General features: G+C 38.5%; 1 protein-coding gene across 2 annotated transcripts in view; it reads left to right on the forward strand.

Annotated features, from left to right (window-relative positions):
• The window catches only part of UNC5D (unc-5 netrin receptor D), a 173,343-nt gene that overhangs the window by 90,962 nt on the left and 65,462 nt on the right, over positions 1-16,919 (forward strand). For both annotated transcript variants that reach the window (XM_076358781.1, XM_076358782.1), the window contains exon 4: positions 1,423-1,526. In XM_076358781.1, coding sequence (XP_076214896.1) covers positions 1,423-1,526 — 104 coding nt within the window. The remainder of the gene's footprint in view (positions 1-1,422; positions 1,527-16,919) is intronic.

Consider the following 16,919-nt stretch of genomic DNA (forward strand, 5'->3'; position numbering starts at 1 on the left):
TTGTGATAGCATACAGAACCCATAACTTTTTCACAGCACCTGTCATTGTGATGTGTAGTGTGGTAGTGTCAACATTTTTTTTTTTTCTTTCTTTCCTTTTTTCTTTGGTTTGCACTTAAAGCCTAGAGATTCTGAATTGTGAGTCAAGTCCAAAGCATTACAGCACTTTATATTTCTCTGAAAAAGGAGGTAAGTATTTCTTTATGATAGTGTGGAACACAGAGAAAATGAGAAGATGGCTCTTACTCCATTTTTCATCCTAATACAGGCATTTGTAGGCACAACTGCAGCCTAACTGTTAATGAATGACTTTTTAAATAGGGTACTGGAAAAGATATTGGTTATCTGTGTGGAAAAAAAATCAGCATTAACAAAGAATCATAAAAAGGAGAATACATGCACTGCATGTATCTTTCTCTAGCGATCAGCTCGCTAAAATAAGTCTTAATGTATTTTATAAAATATATTAAAGTGTAACTGATTCAGAGCCTCTGCTGTTTAAGGGGTTGTATTTCATGAAGTGTAAGCAATGGAGAAAATTAAATCAGTAAATCCACACTGTGGAATTTGAGACACTGTTTGAAGAAAACGAGTGTGTCTAATGGAAACATCCTAACTCTCAAAGCACATGTAGTAAGTAACATTTCTTCTGTTTTGTTTTCCTTTCACAGCAAGCAAAACTTTACATATTCATGGGCATATCTGGGTCAGGTCAATGTCACTGGATACAGTTTCCTTTGTGTCTGTCCTGGTTTACCCGAACACTTGTACATTGAAGTGCTGTGGCCACATCAGTGTCGCTCTGAGACAATGTGCCCTGTTTCTTATCCTGAATTATTAGCTTGGCCATGGTATCTGAAATGAAGCAATCTGTAATCGGCCAGTTTGGAATGTGTGGAATTGCTCTCAGTCGTTTCCTTTCTTTCCCTACAGCTTGCAGTATGTAGGCGATCTAAACAAAACATGTAGCTTAGAACATCTTATAAAATACCCTGGCACTCATCGGAAGTAGCATGTACTAGGAAAATTACTCACCAAGTCTTGGATTCATTCAGTTGGTCCTAACAGTACCATGTTGTTGTTGTTGTTGCATTTAATTCTTCCATTTTGGAAAGGCTTAAGAGATTAAACGCACAACTGGAACCACGGAGTCTGTGGGTTCTGATGTTGATTGTCTCTGTAGTCACCCCCAGATCATTTCTTAAAGGTGGAGAAAAGGAAACACAGCTAAAGACAGTAGGATCTCTCTGCCTCTCCTCTGGGGAAGAATTAGTAGCTCTCGGTTGTCCATTGCTTTATACACACACCTAAGAGAAGAATATGGCAAAGCGGTATTGTTGCTCACTTCTGCAGCCTACATATTATTGTTTGGGGAGGAATGGCTTTTGGAGGTGTAATGAATTATTGCATTAAACTCTGCAGATTTACGGAAAAACTTTGAGCAAGACCCACAAGGGAAGGAGGTTCCTATCGAAGGGATGATCGTTCTCCACTGTCGGCCACCTGAGGGAGTCCCTGCAGCTGAGGTGAGGCTTTGTGCAGTGTCACTGCTAGTGGCTGATGCCTCCTGGGCTGGTGAGAAACGGGGAGAGAAGCAGAAAGGGCTTAGCTGCTATGTGGTTTTCAAGGTCCAGTGTTGGTTACAGTGCTCTTCTCTCACTGACTGCTTTAAATCCGTATTTTTTCATTACTAAGTTTTAAAAAAGTACAGCTTTTTATCAAAATTCAGGATCGTTTGCTGAAAAAATCCTAGTTTTGATAAAATTTTCAAGTTTTATGCTTACAAATGGAAAAGAGATTGTTACTTATTTTCTCAGAAATTACTTTTCTCATTGAAAAATAAAGAAGAAAAACCCTAAAAATATTCTGATAAATTGTTGCTGGAGAGAGAAAATCTGCTGCAAATAATAATTTGGGGGTTTTTTGCTTAGCTTTAAACATGTTTTTTGTCAAGAGAGTTGAATCTTAACAGGAAATGAATGGGGATGCCTTAAAATGATAATAGCCAGACTGTTCTTGGGGGAAGATGTTTGAAGTGGGTTGTGTTTAAATATCTGCTAGAGAGGCATTAAAAAAAAAAGAAAATCTGATGGTGGCAGCCAGCGTGGCATCACACTGTTCTTACCTATCAAAAAGCAGACTGGTGATGGTAGTCTTCAGCCAGTGCTGCCATGGCAAGACTGAGATCAGTAGTTTAAACCGAACTCCTGTGTATCTGGGTGAGCTACAGTCACCACATTCAGGCTGCAGTGTAGGCTCAGCCACAGGGCTAGAGCTGCGGAGCAGCCCGGTAATACTGTGCTGTATTTCTAATTGCACACTCTGCAGTGTGCTCTTTAGCATCTTTTGATGAGTAAGACAAATAGTATTGCTCAGAAGTTGTTTTTGCCCCTTATCTCCACTACTGCTGTGGTATGTTCTAATTGAAGGAACAAAAGAAGCAATGAAAAATAAACTCCAAAGAAACCTGCGTCTTTTTCATTAAGGAGAAGCATGTTGAGCAGATGCAATTGAAAATAAAGAGAGGAGAAATGCAGCAAACTGGGGTGCAAACCACACTGACAGTCAGGTAGAAGTGTTAAAGACCAGAAGGAAAATGAGTTAGAAGTAAGAATGGCGAGTAGATGAATTTGTATCTAGGCATCTAATCTGCATTACTCTGTCATTCAGATTTCTGCTACTACATTCTCCTCAGCTGTGTATTATTTTTATTCATGTTTAGTGTAACTAGAAAAATGGATACTGCATTACAGAGAATTGCCAAAATTATTGAAATGTGTATTCTGGTAAACATGTCTATTTTGTAGACAAAACAAACTTCCAAAGGTGTAATGGCCTAAACTTCCTTGGTCTGTGAGGGATTTATTGCCCATACTCTCTGCAGAAGGGATGGTAATCACTGCCTGCAGAGATTCCTCAAAGCCACCAGTTGGCAACCTCAGTGACCTTTTTCTCTCAATGTGCACTGCTAAACCAGGTTTTCTGAATGCATATCCCTCCAGATTGCCAGTGTATCCTGTCTCAGATAGATTTGCTGTCTCTCTGGTAAAAATTTTGACTTTGCTTATTCCTTTCACCCTGGTTCCCCTTGTTCCACAAACTAGACAGACTTTATAGTAAAACAAGTGAATGTTTATTAACAAAATGCCCAAAATCAAGTGCAGAGTTACAGGAAAAAGGCTGGAAACAAGTAGTTACAAGGTGAAATGAAGAGTGATGTGGCCTCTACTTCACTGCAAAATGTCTTTCTTGGCGGTGGAAATATATCTGACCTGCAGTCCTGGTGGTGTGTGTCAGCCTTGGGAGCCCAGTTTTCATGGAGGAACTCTGCCTTGTCCAGTGCCTTCAAACTCTGGTCGTCTTCCTCTTCCTTCCCCCACTCTCCCTTCCAGACATGCTGCTCTAGGTCTCTCTGTCCTGTGTGTAAGCACTATCAAAGGCTTCCCAGTTCTAGTCAGAGCTGGTTTTGAATTCAGCTCTCTTTTACCCACCACTCTTTTTTTTCCTCTGTTCAATTGCCTAATATACACTCTCAAAACTTTGTAGCCTTCAAGTATTCCTTGTGTCTTGCATCACACTGTATGTTCACTGATGGAACATTCTTTAACGTGGTAAGGATCCTAGTACCTTCCTTAGGAGATTGTAGTATGTTTTTCTACATTGACTATTTTCATAGTTTGAAGAGTATGCTACCATGTACGTCAGTTTGGTTTTGTTACTTATTCTAAAAATACAGCGTTTAAAGGTGAGCAGAAAGTTTTCAAGTGAAAAACTATATAAAATCTGTGTGTTTTCTTTGAGACCAAAAGAAACAAATGATGATAGGTACACTTCTACCCAACAAGTATGGTTTGCTGAACTGATTGCATACATTTGACTGCTTTCCAATTTCTGTGTAGTTAAATAGCCAAAAATGCTATCTTGGTTGGAATTCAGCCATTTGGGAAAAAATTATGATTCTCAGTCAACACTGTTGGAATTTTACTGACAATTTTAGAATTATTTGAACTACACTGCTTTACACTCAACAATTAAACAGGATATCTGTCTTTTATGACAGTTAGGAATTATATCCAATGAAAAACTGACATTTTAATTGCTTTCTACAGATAAAAATTGTAGAGTTTTCAATAAACCCTGATTTACTGATGTTGATTGTAAAATTGTTATTGCTGCTAATAAAGCCTGTAAATCTTAACAGGTCATATTTGCTTTGGACAAATAAAATTTCACATAAAGACTCAGGATGCAAGGCTAATTCTATGCTCATCAAAGTAAACAGTCTACTGGAAATAATTCAGTGTCTTCAGATACTGGGTACCAGATTCAAATAAGTAGTGTCTCTGGTTTGTGGCAGTAAGCTTGAGGTTATAAAGTCTTTTGGTATTTTCACGTTAAAGACGACCTGCCCTGTTAAACATGTGGATGAGAAATAACTGCAATAGCCTGCAAGTCTTCCTCAATAATTGTTATGTGGGTACTGAGGAGTGTAGAAGGTTTCAAAACCCAGTGCTGGCAACGAATCTATGGTTCTGATCCAAGAATTTATTTCATTAGAGTTTGGATGAAGCCCTAGATGGAAACGTAAGGCTTGAAATAACTACGGACAAAGTAGTTGTCGACTTCTGTTTCATTAGATGCAAAATAGATGCTAATTGTGGCATTGTTTTTTGTTTGTTTGTTTAATCCATACTCTGCATGGACCTGGAAATGCAAAATGAAAACAAAATGGATAGGACACTCCAGCCCCTTTCACGTTACCATGCCAATATCTGTCTGAATCCCTTGGGAAGATTTTGATTATTCCATCAAGTGCAGAAGTTCAGGAACATTATTTTCCCAAAAAGCGCACATTTCCTGTGATTGCCATAGTCACAAGTTAATCTAGCAATTTATTTCTGACAATGGCTATGAATGACTGATGTAGTCAAACCTCTCATCATGCAATGCAGCTCAATAAGAGGCAGACGCTTTACAGCTGGAATGAAATTTAAGTTCAGCTCAATTATTTATGTGAGCCTGCCCCATTATCAAGAATATAAATCTTTATCTCTGGAATTGTTTTTCTGCAGCTTATAGGCACTGAAGATTTCTTAAATCTAAGGATAGAAGCATTAAAGCTAAATGTTCTTGATCTACACCATAGCTTAATCTGAAAAATCCTGTCATTAGTCCTATAAGAAGTGGAAAGCGGGGATATTTTTTTAGTGATGGCTGACATCATAGGTTCCTCAGAATTACCAGGAGGAAGAGCCTTTCCTTCCCGCTATTCCTTTCTACATTTCTAGTCACACCTCAAATATTTTCACCTAAGTGATTTTAGCTACTGCTAATGTTTCCTTGTTTAAAACTGAGTGAGTGGATCTCAGCAGTTCTTGGTAGGCAGAGGTACTTGTTACTAAATATATCAGCATTTCCCAGGCATATTTATGCCATTATGTGCCATCAGTGGCAACCCCTTACTGTGCTTTTGTGCAGGAAAAAGTGTTTAACCGAGTAGCAGCATTAGGGGTCCACATCTCAGAATTCTTGAGCTGTCATCACAGTCAGCATCTTTGCCAATGGTGCCTCTCAGTACTAATCCTTTTTTTTTTTTTTAAATTTATTTTTGGGGTGGGACAGCAGGGATGACACAGAGACCATACAGCGATCAAGACCGAACCTCACAGAGAGGTTCTCTAGAGAGAATTCCTCTAGATCAAGTTTAGTTTTGTTGGGAGAAATTTCTGTTTCTACCATCTGTTCCAGAATGAGTAAGGCTTCCATATCTCATCACCAGTAGCAATGAAAATACCCAAATTAAGTTTGCTTATATGTGTTAATTTCCGCATGCAATAAGTATAAAAGGAGTTAGAACAATATGGATTAAAGGTTTGGATCCATAGTTTAAATGTATCTAAACTGTATATGGCTTAAAACTTGGTGTGTATAAAATAATTTACAGATAATGGGAGCTCATGTGACATTGTCAATGCTCTGCATGCTCATACAGTTCAGTTTTAGTAAATACTCTTTAAGCTGAATAACATGTTAGTGAAAGCAAACAATCAAGGAGGATTACAAATAAAGAACGGCAGTATTCTAATTCAGCTTTAATGTTATACAGGCATGAATCAGGAGCACCAAATCCTGCTGAGGCAAGCACCGATTTTAATGCTGCTTTGAAATGCACGGTACTGTCTTGATTCATTTAGCAGCAAATTTCAGTTGCTTGTGTCAGCTAGGTCTTAAGTAAAAGACATATAAAGGAGCATCTCTCTAAATCTGCATTCGCTTTCCAAGAATTTGATTATGCTCTTCATGGAGCCAAAGTCCATCTCTTGTGCATGAAATACTATTGAATGTGCCTGATCTTACTAATAATAAAACCTCAAGTGGCAACAGCAGTCAAGAAAACTGAGTAACTGTGGTACCTACCTATTGTTTTACCCTTTCAAATAGTTTAGACAGCCTTAGCAAATTATGAAACCATTCTGAATTCTGTATGGGCAGCATAGGCACCTACCTCTAAATGTGGTAATACCACATACCATCCCTTGGAGCACCGTGGCTCTGCTCCTAGAATGTGCTGCCTTTCTGTTTATCCACAGGTCCAGGTCAGCTGTCTTCAATCACCCTGTATTTCTGTCTCTGCAGCCTTTGTTAGCAGGTTTCCCATCTCCAGAGTTTGCCTCTATGAAGAAGGGAACATGAGAAAATTCTGCACATCTCTGCTTTGGGAGGTTGCTGAGGGTTTGGGGATTCTGGGTGCATTGCCACAGCAGTAAGAGAGTAAGAAAATCCAAATCCTGACACTAGGCAGACTGGAAAAAGGTTTTAAATCCTCTTTGCATGCGTTCACGTGGCAAGCAAAACAGAGCTGGTGAGCAGCTGTGCTTGCAGGCATCAGCACCCAACCCAAATAAATTCAGTTTTTTATGAGTTAAACATCAAAATAAAGAAAATCCAGCATTTAAGTAGAGCATCTGATAATCCCCTGCTGTGGCAAATGTTGATTTAAATATAACAGAGTCTCTGCTGGCACAGGCTTGATGGGACCAGAGCCATTTCTTTCACTATTGATGCAGAGTTGGCCTAGGGAAGAGACAGTTCTGGCTTTCAATCCCCACAACAGATTCTCCCCATAGATATGTTTATTAATTGTGTGCAATAGAGGCCTCATTTAGCTTGGAGTGTATGCAGTGAGGCAGTTGTATAGTATAGGAATCGGCTAAACTCTGATGAATCCTTGTCTGCTGGTCATTCTGGTTAGGCTGCGAGGTGGGTACCTTGGCCTCGGACCTCTGGACCCAATTTTTGTATTGCTGAGACTGTTTCACTCCAGGGATATCAGAGGAACTACTTCTGATTTTCGTTGGCATGATGAAAATGAGAGGAAAGGGGGGGCTGAGTTCTCCTCTCAGAAACTGTGGAGTTGAATATTGAGTTTGCCACAGCCAACATCTTTAGCCTTGCTGCTGCTGATTATTGGCATCTCTTCACAAGACTAACCTTATTCATTATACACAGCTTGTTGTTTTGGGAACATTTTGAAGAAATTTGTGAAGGGAAGAACGGCTTCACTCTATTAAAAAGACATTTTTAAAAGCAGTGTATTTGACAGTGACATAATACATGATGCATTTCTTCGAGCTCCATTATCTGCTAGTCTGACTTACTGGTAGCCTCCCTTCACACACAAACTTCTGTTATTAGAAAGAAACCTTTACCGGGGTCTGGTGCAGAGCAGCTTAGCTTAGCTGAGGTCCTACATGCCTATTCAGTCGTGGTGGCACCTTGGGCTAGCGCGTGGCTACATGTCAGGCTCTGTGAGATCAGATAGCCCATCAATTCATCTCTAAATATATATCTGCAGATTCTTGTCCTAGTGGGCAGCCAGCCCCATGTATGACTAGCCTCAGCTGCTATTAAAAGTTCATCATGTTACTGAGGTAAAGTGCTTCTCATACCTGGGTTGTATTTTTTTTTTCCAGTGCACAGTGCTATGTTTTCTGTATATATTTTGCGCTTGTTTATTGTTGTTGTGTAAGTTTATTTTATTGCTTTGCATTATTCCTAGGAAGACACAGCAGTTATTCATGGTGCACTCCTTTGTCTCACACTAAGAAAGCTTTACACTGGTTTTAGATGACTGAGAGCGTATCCTTAACCTATAGCCTTGCATAAAATATACTCTGCATTCAGCTTTAGCCAAGGCTCTTAAGTCCTGTGTTAAGGCTTATAAATGGCTACAGTTCAGCCTTGAAAATGTGAAATGAAGACTGGCTGGAGCAAATGAGGCATAGCTTAGCCTGTTTTAAAAAAGAGAATGTGTTGCATAGTGCCTAATGGAGTTCAGCAGTCTTTCTGTTTACTTCCCCACCCCTGCTTCTCAAGTTCTTGGGCATTTTCTCTTCATTCATCCCAATCCTGGAAAAAGGTTTATCAGGAGGCAATTATGCAGTCCATCTTGGGATCATGCAAGTAGTAATACGCTGAAGTCAGAGCTTCAGTGTGTGGTTCAGTCAACAAGTGGTATAGATTGATTTTGCTGTCTGTTCATGTAATTCTGATTTTTTTTAAGCAGTGCTCCATTTTATAGAGTATAATATATAAGACCTTTTGTTTCTTCTCCTAGACATCTTCTCAAGTGAATTTCCTGACATATTCTTTCCTTATCTGCTCAGCTGACCTTTACTTTTATTCTTTCTTTAAATAGTTTTTCCTCTAGTCTGTGTTCTCTTCAGTTTCTTGAAATTCTTCTTTTTGGGGGTGGGTGGGGGGGAAGACATCAAAAATAGATCCTCCTTTTTGCTGCATTTGGCAAGCTTGCTGCTCTTTCTGTATTTGCTGAGTATTAGCATTTTCAGTCTCTCCTTCATTCTGTTTAATACTTTCTCCTCCTTCCTCCTCCTGAGTTTAAATAATTCTTCTCTAAAGCATATATTCTTTGAGGTCCTTTTTCTTTTGTTCACCTTCAGCATGGCTTCCCCTGGGGCCCCCAGGGGTGTAAAACAGCATTTGCGTGGTCCAGATTGCAGGGCTAGGAAACTAAAGTGGAATTTTGCACTTGATGCCATGTATAGTCTGATGATACAAGTCTTAGATGCTACCACATTATCTAAGATTCTGTAACCCTTTGCACGTAGGTTCACAAAGATGTTTCAAGGAGTTGAACACATCTGGGTCCCTAAGCCAGCCAGGCTAGGTCTGCCAGCCGCTTTTTACAAATCTCAGCTTTAAATCAATACACAAAGTGCAAAGCAATGGAGATGCAAGCTGCGAGTTTCTAAATGGGTATTAAGCCCTCATCCTTGAGAAATACATGTTGTACTGCTATTTTCTATGTATTACAGTCCTGCCATTAACATGATATAGTGCTGTTCATACCTATTACCTTGACTATATAAAGCAACTTCGGTAAGATTTCATATCCATAATGCTGGCGGGTTGGTAACCCTAATCATACCTTAGTGTTTTCCTGTACTCTTGCCAAAGGATATTTTTCTTTCTATTAATTTTAAAAACATAGTGAGCACGGGAGTCACTGCCTCTCAGTGACACAATCATTTACTTTCAAAGTGAAAACAATGAAGAATGCGGACAACTTGATCCTGTTGTTTTATGCAGCTCTGTACCAGCTTAAGTGTAGCATCTGGAATCAGTGTGACTAACAGATCCTGGTGGTTTGCGACAGTCAGCAAACAGAATAAATTATAACATCCTCTCTAGTTCACTGATGGTAATTCCTTCTTACTGTCTGGTTCTTGATAGTCATGATGTTGCACTCCATGACTGTTGTCAAACCAGTCTTGAACTGTAACCTGGAAAATACTCGGTCAATATCCATTTAATTAAGTTTAGGATAACCTCTGTTCTGTATGTTCTACCTTATTAGTGCTTCATAGAGTAAAATATTAATTATTTTTGGCATGGGAGCAAACAAAGTGCTTGCTTTTGTAGCTAGTAATCTTTTTAGACAACTGGTTTTAAGTTCCTTTCACTATTTTGGACAGGTGTTGTGGTACGTTGGAGGCATACTACTACTGAATCTTCCACCAGTGACAAAAGGGCTTTAAATTTCTCAAGCTGTCATAGGTTGTTCCTGTTTAATTCAGCGGACTTGATAATGAGGTTTTTAAATGTTTCTTTAATTGGATAGTGAGCTTCCATATTCTGTACTGACATTAACCATCAGAAGGAGTTTCTATCACCTTCTTGAGACCTGGGTTTAATGTGAACTTAGTACGTCTTAAATTTGAAGAAGGGTGTGAAACTGATAGTCCTGTGAAATGGAGCACCTTCTAAAACTGCCATTGAAATGCTCACAGTTGGCCTGGGGTGTATTTAATAAATTCTGTCATTGCTGGTAGTTACTGTAGATTTATATTGTTAGAAATGTCTGTCCCTTTGTACTGAAGTGCCATATAAACCATGTGTTTACATGGGTTTTATATATATACACACATATATATACACAAGATAAGTGTTTACAAACCTCAGGCTTTCAAATAAATAAAAACAAAACTAAAGAATCTTTAGCTTACTAGACTCTGCTCATCTTTACTACAACAATGCTGCAGTTCTTATGCTGCTAAATGTGAGACCTGCGGTTTTGTGTTGAGTACGGTATTAGCTCAGGGGAGCCAATTCCCAACTAGAAATGCCTGATGGGTAACAGTATTGAAGTCCATTGTGATGCATGAGGTGCAAATCTGAGCAGAAGTTGACCTTAAAATTTATTCTAAATCCCTTTTATTATACATAAATACTCTCTGAGACTAAATCTCTGAATAGCTCATATTTGAGCATTAGTAGCAACTTGCAGCTCTTTCTACATCTACTGTCTGATTTTGGGTTTTTTTTGTAATAAAAGGGCAGCTGTTGTGCTAAACTATTAGTGATGAGTGTAAACTTGTGTTGAGTGCTCTGCAGAGGCTTGTGGAATACTCTAAAATATCTTTAGCATTTAATAGATGCATATATTTAAGTTTTAAATGTGCTGTATCCAGTGCTACTTTTTCAAATGTTTAACACAGATTTTGACATTTTAATGGACTGCTGTAGGTGTTCCAGTGAATATCTGCATGAGTTCTGATGGTTTATTTACTGCTATAGCTTTTAATGGAAATGTAAAACCATTTCTCTTCTGGGCAGTACATATTCCATTGCAAACACATCAACAAAATGCGAAACTCTCATAAAATTCAAAACCTGCAAGTATTCCAAAAGTAGTGAGTCATTGCTGCCTATTTTACATAGGCTTGTGTATTTATGGGACTTGTACACATACAGTAAAATGTAATATGGCAGGATAATGGTATTGTAGTAAAACACTATGGCAAAAAAGGCTAGTGAATTATAGTCTTCAATGAATCTTGTTTCTAGTTATAGAAAACAGAGTAAGATTACTGAATGCAAACAGCATGCATTTTATACAGTTAGTTGTAGATCTTGGGTCTTGTGTCTGGAATATCAATATTTGCTTTACTTTTAAGGTACATTAGTTACAAATACAATAAATGTGTTTCATTTTTCACAGAAGACATTTCACTTTCAAGGCTGAGCTCGGGTATGTGCAGTATGTCTCAATGATTATTTATCTACATTGAAGCTCTTCCTATAGACTGGTTTTACTTTTAAGCAAGCACTGCAGCCAACATTCACATTTTTAAAATCATAAAGTTATGGGAAGCTGTAAGAAATTTAATATTTGACTTAGACATGACAAAATTAGATGACATTGCATTTGGAACAGTGAAATAAATTCCTTTTGCTTTGTGAAGGGATTATGCAAATTCTTAACTCTTACTGTTAGTAATGAAAAGTAGGTTTCAACATTTCAGAACCTGTGACTGTTTCTCTGTAGCTGGTTGGTAGCACATATGCCATTAACACTCTAAGGTCTCTAAAGCGCTCCCCCCTCTGCGGGAGGGAATATCGTCTTACACTTCAGATCTTCAGCCTACTACTGAAGCGTTACTCCAAACTGTTAAAGAGGAGTATTGTTTCTGGAACAGAAATTGGTCATATTACAAATCCAAGTTTAACGGTAATTGCTCTAATGTCTCTAAACAGCTACATTCACCCTGAAATAGTCCATGCTATATTATGATGGTTAGCAGGTCAGACTTCTAAGATATAAAGGTATTAAAATGATTAATAAGTTCTGAGGTGCTACACTTGCAGCAAGGCATATGTACCCTTCAGGTCATTTTGGTGAGAGCTATCTGACAAATAAACTATCTTAAAATTCTGGTTGGATTGATATGTATACTCTGTGGTATTGCCGTTTATGAATGAAAAAAATACCCTATTCTAGAAGCAACGTTTTAATGACAGTTCATATATATCATATCCCACAGCATCTTCTGGAGATGTTAAGAATTGCACAAATATCTAACTTAGGAGTGTTTTCTATGTGGAATTGTATATAAGATCAGTTTTGGCATAAAGTAGTAAAGAATTACAAAGTACAGGTATCACTTTGGAAGTCACTACACATACGAATGCAAGAAACTTTTCCAGAGTCAAGCCACATTGTGTGAATCCTTGAACAGATCATGATTTTTCATAGACTTAATTGTCTAAGTCTGTCTTTGGGGAGTGAAGGTTTGTTAACTACAGCACCACTTGCAGACTGAGGACGAATAACTCATTTAGCTGGGGAAAATAGGTATTTCTTCCAGGTATGTACATCATTACTACTTTTTTCCTGTTACTCCTCCAAGAATCCAAAGAAATTCAGATTTTTTTTATTAGACACCATCCAGCACTGTACGTATGGTGAAAAATGCCACAGATTAAAGCAGCAGTTACTAGGCTAATGAAACTGAGTGGCTGCATGTGTGGACAAAGCAGTTTTGAACCCACTTAGAACATAAAATTCTACTGAAGAGTCCTTACAGATTTTGGAAGTATCAGATTGCCTTCCCTTTAATCTCTGTTTATCAGTTCTCAACATACCCTATGGAATGAAACAGAACAACCTCTAAATGTTGATTCTATTCTACTGAAACCATGCGGCAGCTTACTTGTAATTGCTCATTTAATTATTCTAGTAATTTCTTCTCCAATTTTATTTGCTCTGCATTTTAAAATTCTGTCATTTCTCTCCGTTGCGCACACACACAGAGACACAAATGTGCCCTGTGCAGTTCAGATTTTTAGCTGCTTTTAAGAGCAACTTCATAATTTTTGTTTTTCATACTTTATGCTGCTGTTACGGATAATACATGACATGCTGGTCTGGACTGATTGTGTTCAGAACACGGCAATCTAATAATATGTAGGGCCTCTTTATTCTACAAAACATCTGCTCAATTAAAGCCTTTTTGTTCAAGCCTGTGACTGCTTCATAGAAGCATGGACAATGCAAAAACAGAATCAAGATTTAGTTTATTTTATATGCTGTTTCATCTTTGGTCAAATCTAGTATTCATGCCTTGCCCTTCATCACCTGTCTTCTTTGAGAGAAATGTCTGCTTCAGTATGATCTTTCTGTCTTTTTTCCTAAAGTACTTTATCTTCAACGCCCTGAACTTTTTTTTTTTTTTAAACTCAACCTAGATCATGGATTACTCAACCTAGGTCATGGATTACAACAGCAGTTGTAATACAGAGTACAGAGCCTGGAGTAATACTCTGTAGAGGTTCAAACAAAGAACAGGTTTCAAAGGCAAAAAAGGCTTGTGATGATCAGTGCTTGTAAGAACCACTTTAATGCTATTGCTCAATATGGTAAAATAAAAAGCCTTAAATTTCACAGTTATTCTGTGTAAGCGGGGAATAAAAAGGACATGGTTTTGCATAGAACTGGTAGTCTTTTAAATACGTTACAGGCATTTTAGTGGGTTTTGTTAGCTGTATACATTTCAGGGCAACACAACCAAGTACATGAATTGGGATATCTGGTTGTGCAACTTAGGTTAATGGTGAATTTATTTTTTTCTTTTGCTTTGTTACAATCACATTTTTTAAAAATTTTACTGCTAAACTATTTAACATCGAACTGGATGTATTTTGGATGCTCTTTTTTGGGCATTGGCAACTCTGAAATGTTATGGAGACCCCATGTTGTCAATGCAATGCTTTTTTCCTAATGTTTGTCCTTGTTTCCAGTGCAGACAGCTGATGAGCAAACAAAGGTCCCTTTTAAACCATACCTGAATGAGGAAACAAGGTCAGCCAGGTGTGCTGCATGAGTCACACGTAGCTGGCTCTTGAGCCTCCACATATAATGTGTTTTAAGACTTTGACTGTCTTGCATTGTTTTAAATTGTAGCGTTAACAAAGTGACATGGGCAGATAAAATGCCTTTTGAGTATTTGAGTCGAGGTATTTCTACATGGCTTCTTGTAGGGATGCCCTGAGCATTTTTCATGTACTCAGTGTTGCTGCCCATTCTTCAAGCTCATCATAAAAGACCTGCCAATCTCCATAGCCTCATAGACAAAATATCTTGCATTATACGTGAGCAATCTCAGGGAGTCTTAGATTGTATAAGATCTGCATAAAACTAACCTATTTATTTGGAGACTCTGTGTGTTAGATCAACACTTGTTCCCATTCTGTAATAGAGCTGTCACCTAAATTTAGTTTTCACACCTGTGCCCAAGAGGTAGTCTGTTTGACTGGACCAGTCATTCATCACTGGTATGTCTACTGGCCAGAAGAAATACCCAATGTACCAGTGTTGTGGAAACCCTGCTTCTGATACGTGTTTGATTTATCTTGGAAATCAAGCTCAGAGGTATTTAGCGTGGTTTGAACTCATGTACTTTACCATGAGTATGCAGAACTCCACCAAGTTGCAGTAGAGAGCTGTTCCTTTAACTAGAAGCCGCCACAGCTTCTTCATTCCCATTTAGACCAGCCACTAGAGAGAGGAGGAACACTTAGACTGTGTTTGTTGCCTTCTGCCATCCTAATACGCAGTTTGAGATTGTACTCCTCTCCATTATTCTACCACTGCGCTGTTTGAATGTGTTAAATCTGTCACTTCATTTTTTACCTGTACCAATTATTTGAAACAATGGCATTTGTCAGCTCTCTTCTTGTCATCTCAGTGATATCTCCAGGTGCCTCTTTTGCTGATTTTGTACATTTTGCAGCTATCGGAAGCATCTTAGTTACTGCACATATACCCTTTATTTGAAAAAATCCTTGGATGTTCTCTCCAAAATGAGTACATGTGCTGGATTTCATGCAGGCAAGTGAACTGTGTACTGTGTTTTCCTCCAGTAGAAAAAAATGTTTGTTTTCCTTCTGGGATTTGACTTGTTCTGAGTAAATCAGTACACCCAGGAGCTACTGAGGTCATGAAATGCTGGAGCAAAACACTTCTGAATTAGATTGCTAAAATGAGGGAGGGTGTGTGAAATAACTTTGTAGTTCTCCTGAATAGATAAGTCCTTTTTATAAAGACCTGTGCTTTGGGGCTTTTCTTTTTTTGATGTACTGTTTTGTAGTGGCATATACTTTTCTGGTACTATTTTCAGCAATGTTCTTAATTTTGAATGCTTGAACATGAAAGGATAAGTTATAAGACTTTATCATTATGTTTCTAATTATAAATAATAAAGGTAATTGTGTGAAAAAGTCCTACAAGGATTTGGAAACTTCACTGTGGTGTATGTTTTGACCAAACAAGATAGTTGGAGGCTTTATCGATACTGGCCTATTGTTCTGGTCAGCAGGAGGAATGACTGTTGTGGTTACTTACTACTGCTGTGTTAGTGCCTAGAGGTCTTGTTTGGTTTTTCTGTCCCTGATTCCTGAAGGTTAGATCTTCAGCATGTTTGGCAATCTTCTCCTGATACTTACAACTTTATAATACAACGAACCTGCTGTATTTCTCGGTCTGTGCATATAGCACTTTTGCACAATACTTTCATGTGCAGCTGCTTTTATTCCCTTTTCAGTGGGATTCAAAGTTCTGAATTTGAATGCTGAAAGCGAAGGTTTGTGAGTAGAAGGATCAAATCTATTTGGTAGAAGGCTGTATTATCCTCTGTTGGTGTATTTACATACTTTTACAAAGACCTGACAATGTCACGTGGACAACTAGAATTCAGAAATGTGGTATCTTTTGCTCGGGGAGTGGGCTATTGTGAAAGGAAAAGATGCAAGGGTCGTTGGGAAAGAGAAGCACAGCAGAGCATTTCTCAAACCTTCCCCATTTTATGCATTCAGAAACAGGCAGGAGGGATATATGATGTCTTCAAAGCTACAGAGAAAACTTCTCTTAGAGTTGGGTTTGTTTTTTTCCTAGCCAAAGTTGCCAGGAACATATGGTACAGTTTGTGCTGGAGCAAAAGAAGGAAGGTGCACGAAGAACTGCAGGGAGGATTGAGTGCGAGAAGGAACGATCTGCTAGGAGTCAGTTCTAGACTGAGTGCGGGTTCTGGGAGTGTTGCTACTAACCAGGACACAGCTTGGCATGAAGTAAAACAGACTTAGCGATTTTTGATCCTCTGACATCAGTGCCCATTTTGCTAAATTGCACTCTCACAGTCAGAGCAAGAGCAGCTGGTTTGCTGTCAATTGTGACTAGCGCTCTAATCGAGAAGGGGAGAGGCGAGAGGGGAAAATGCAAGATGTCCTTGGAGTAAAGTGTTTCCGTATCTACTACACTTTAGTGCAGATTCAGATGTCATCTGCTAGAAGGCGAGTATCTTGTGATGAACCCATGTGCTCATATCGTCGTTTTTTTTTTCTTAGTCTGCTAATCGCCCTTGAAGCTGTTCTTGTTCTTCCTTTTTATTTTTGTGAGTTCTGTGCAACTGAATTTTCCTTTTATGTCTAAAGAAGCTCCTCTACCGTCTCCCTCTCAAAATGAGGAGTCCCCAAATATATTGATCCTTTCTGATAAACCACTTGTCTTCTCCCACAAGCAAGGGAGATGTGTACATGTCCTTATGTTCAGTTTTTGCCAAGAT

The sequence above is a fragment of the Aptenodytes patagonicus genome, chromosome 24 (genome assembly GCF_965638725.1).
Source record: "Aptenodytes patagonicus chromosome 24, bAptPat1.pri.cur, whole genome shotgun sequence".
NCBI classification, from domain to species: Eukaryota; Metazoa; Chordata; class Aves; order Sphenisciformes; family Spheniscidae; genus Aptenodytes; species Aptenodytes patagonicus.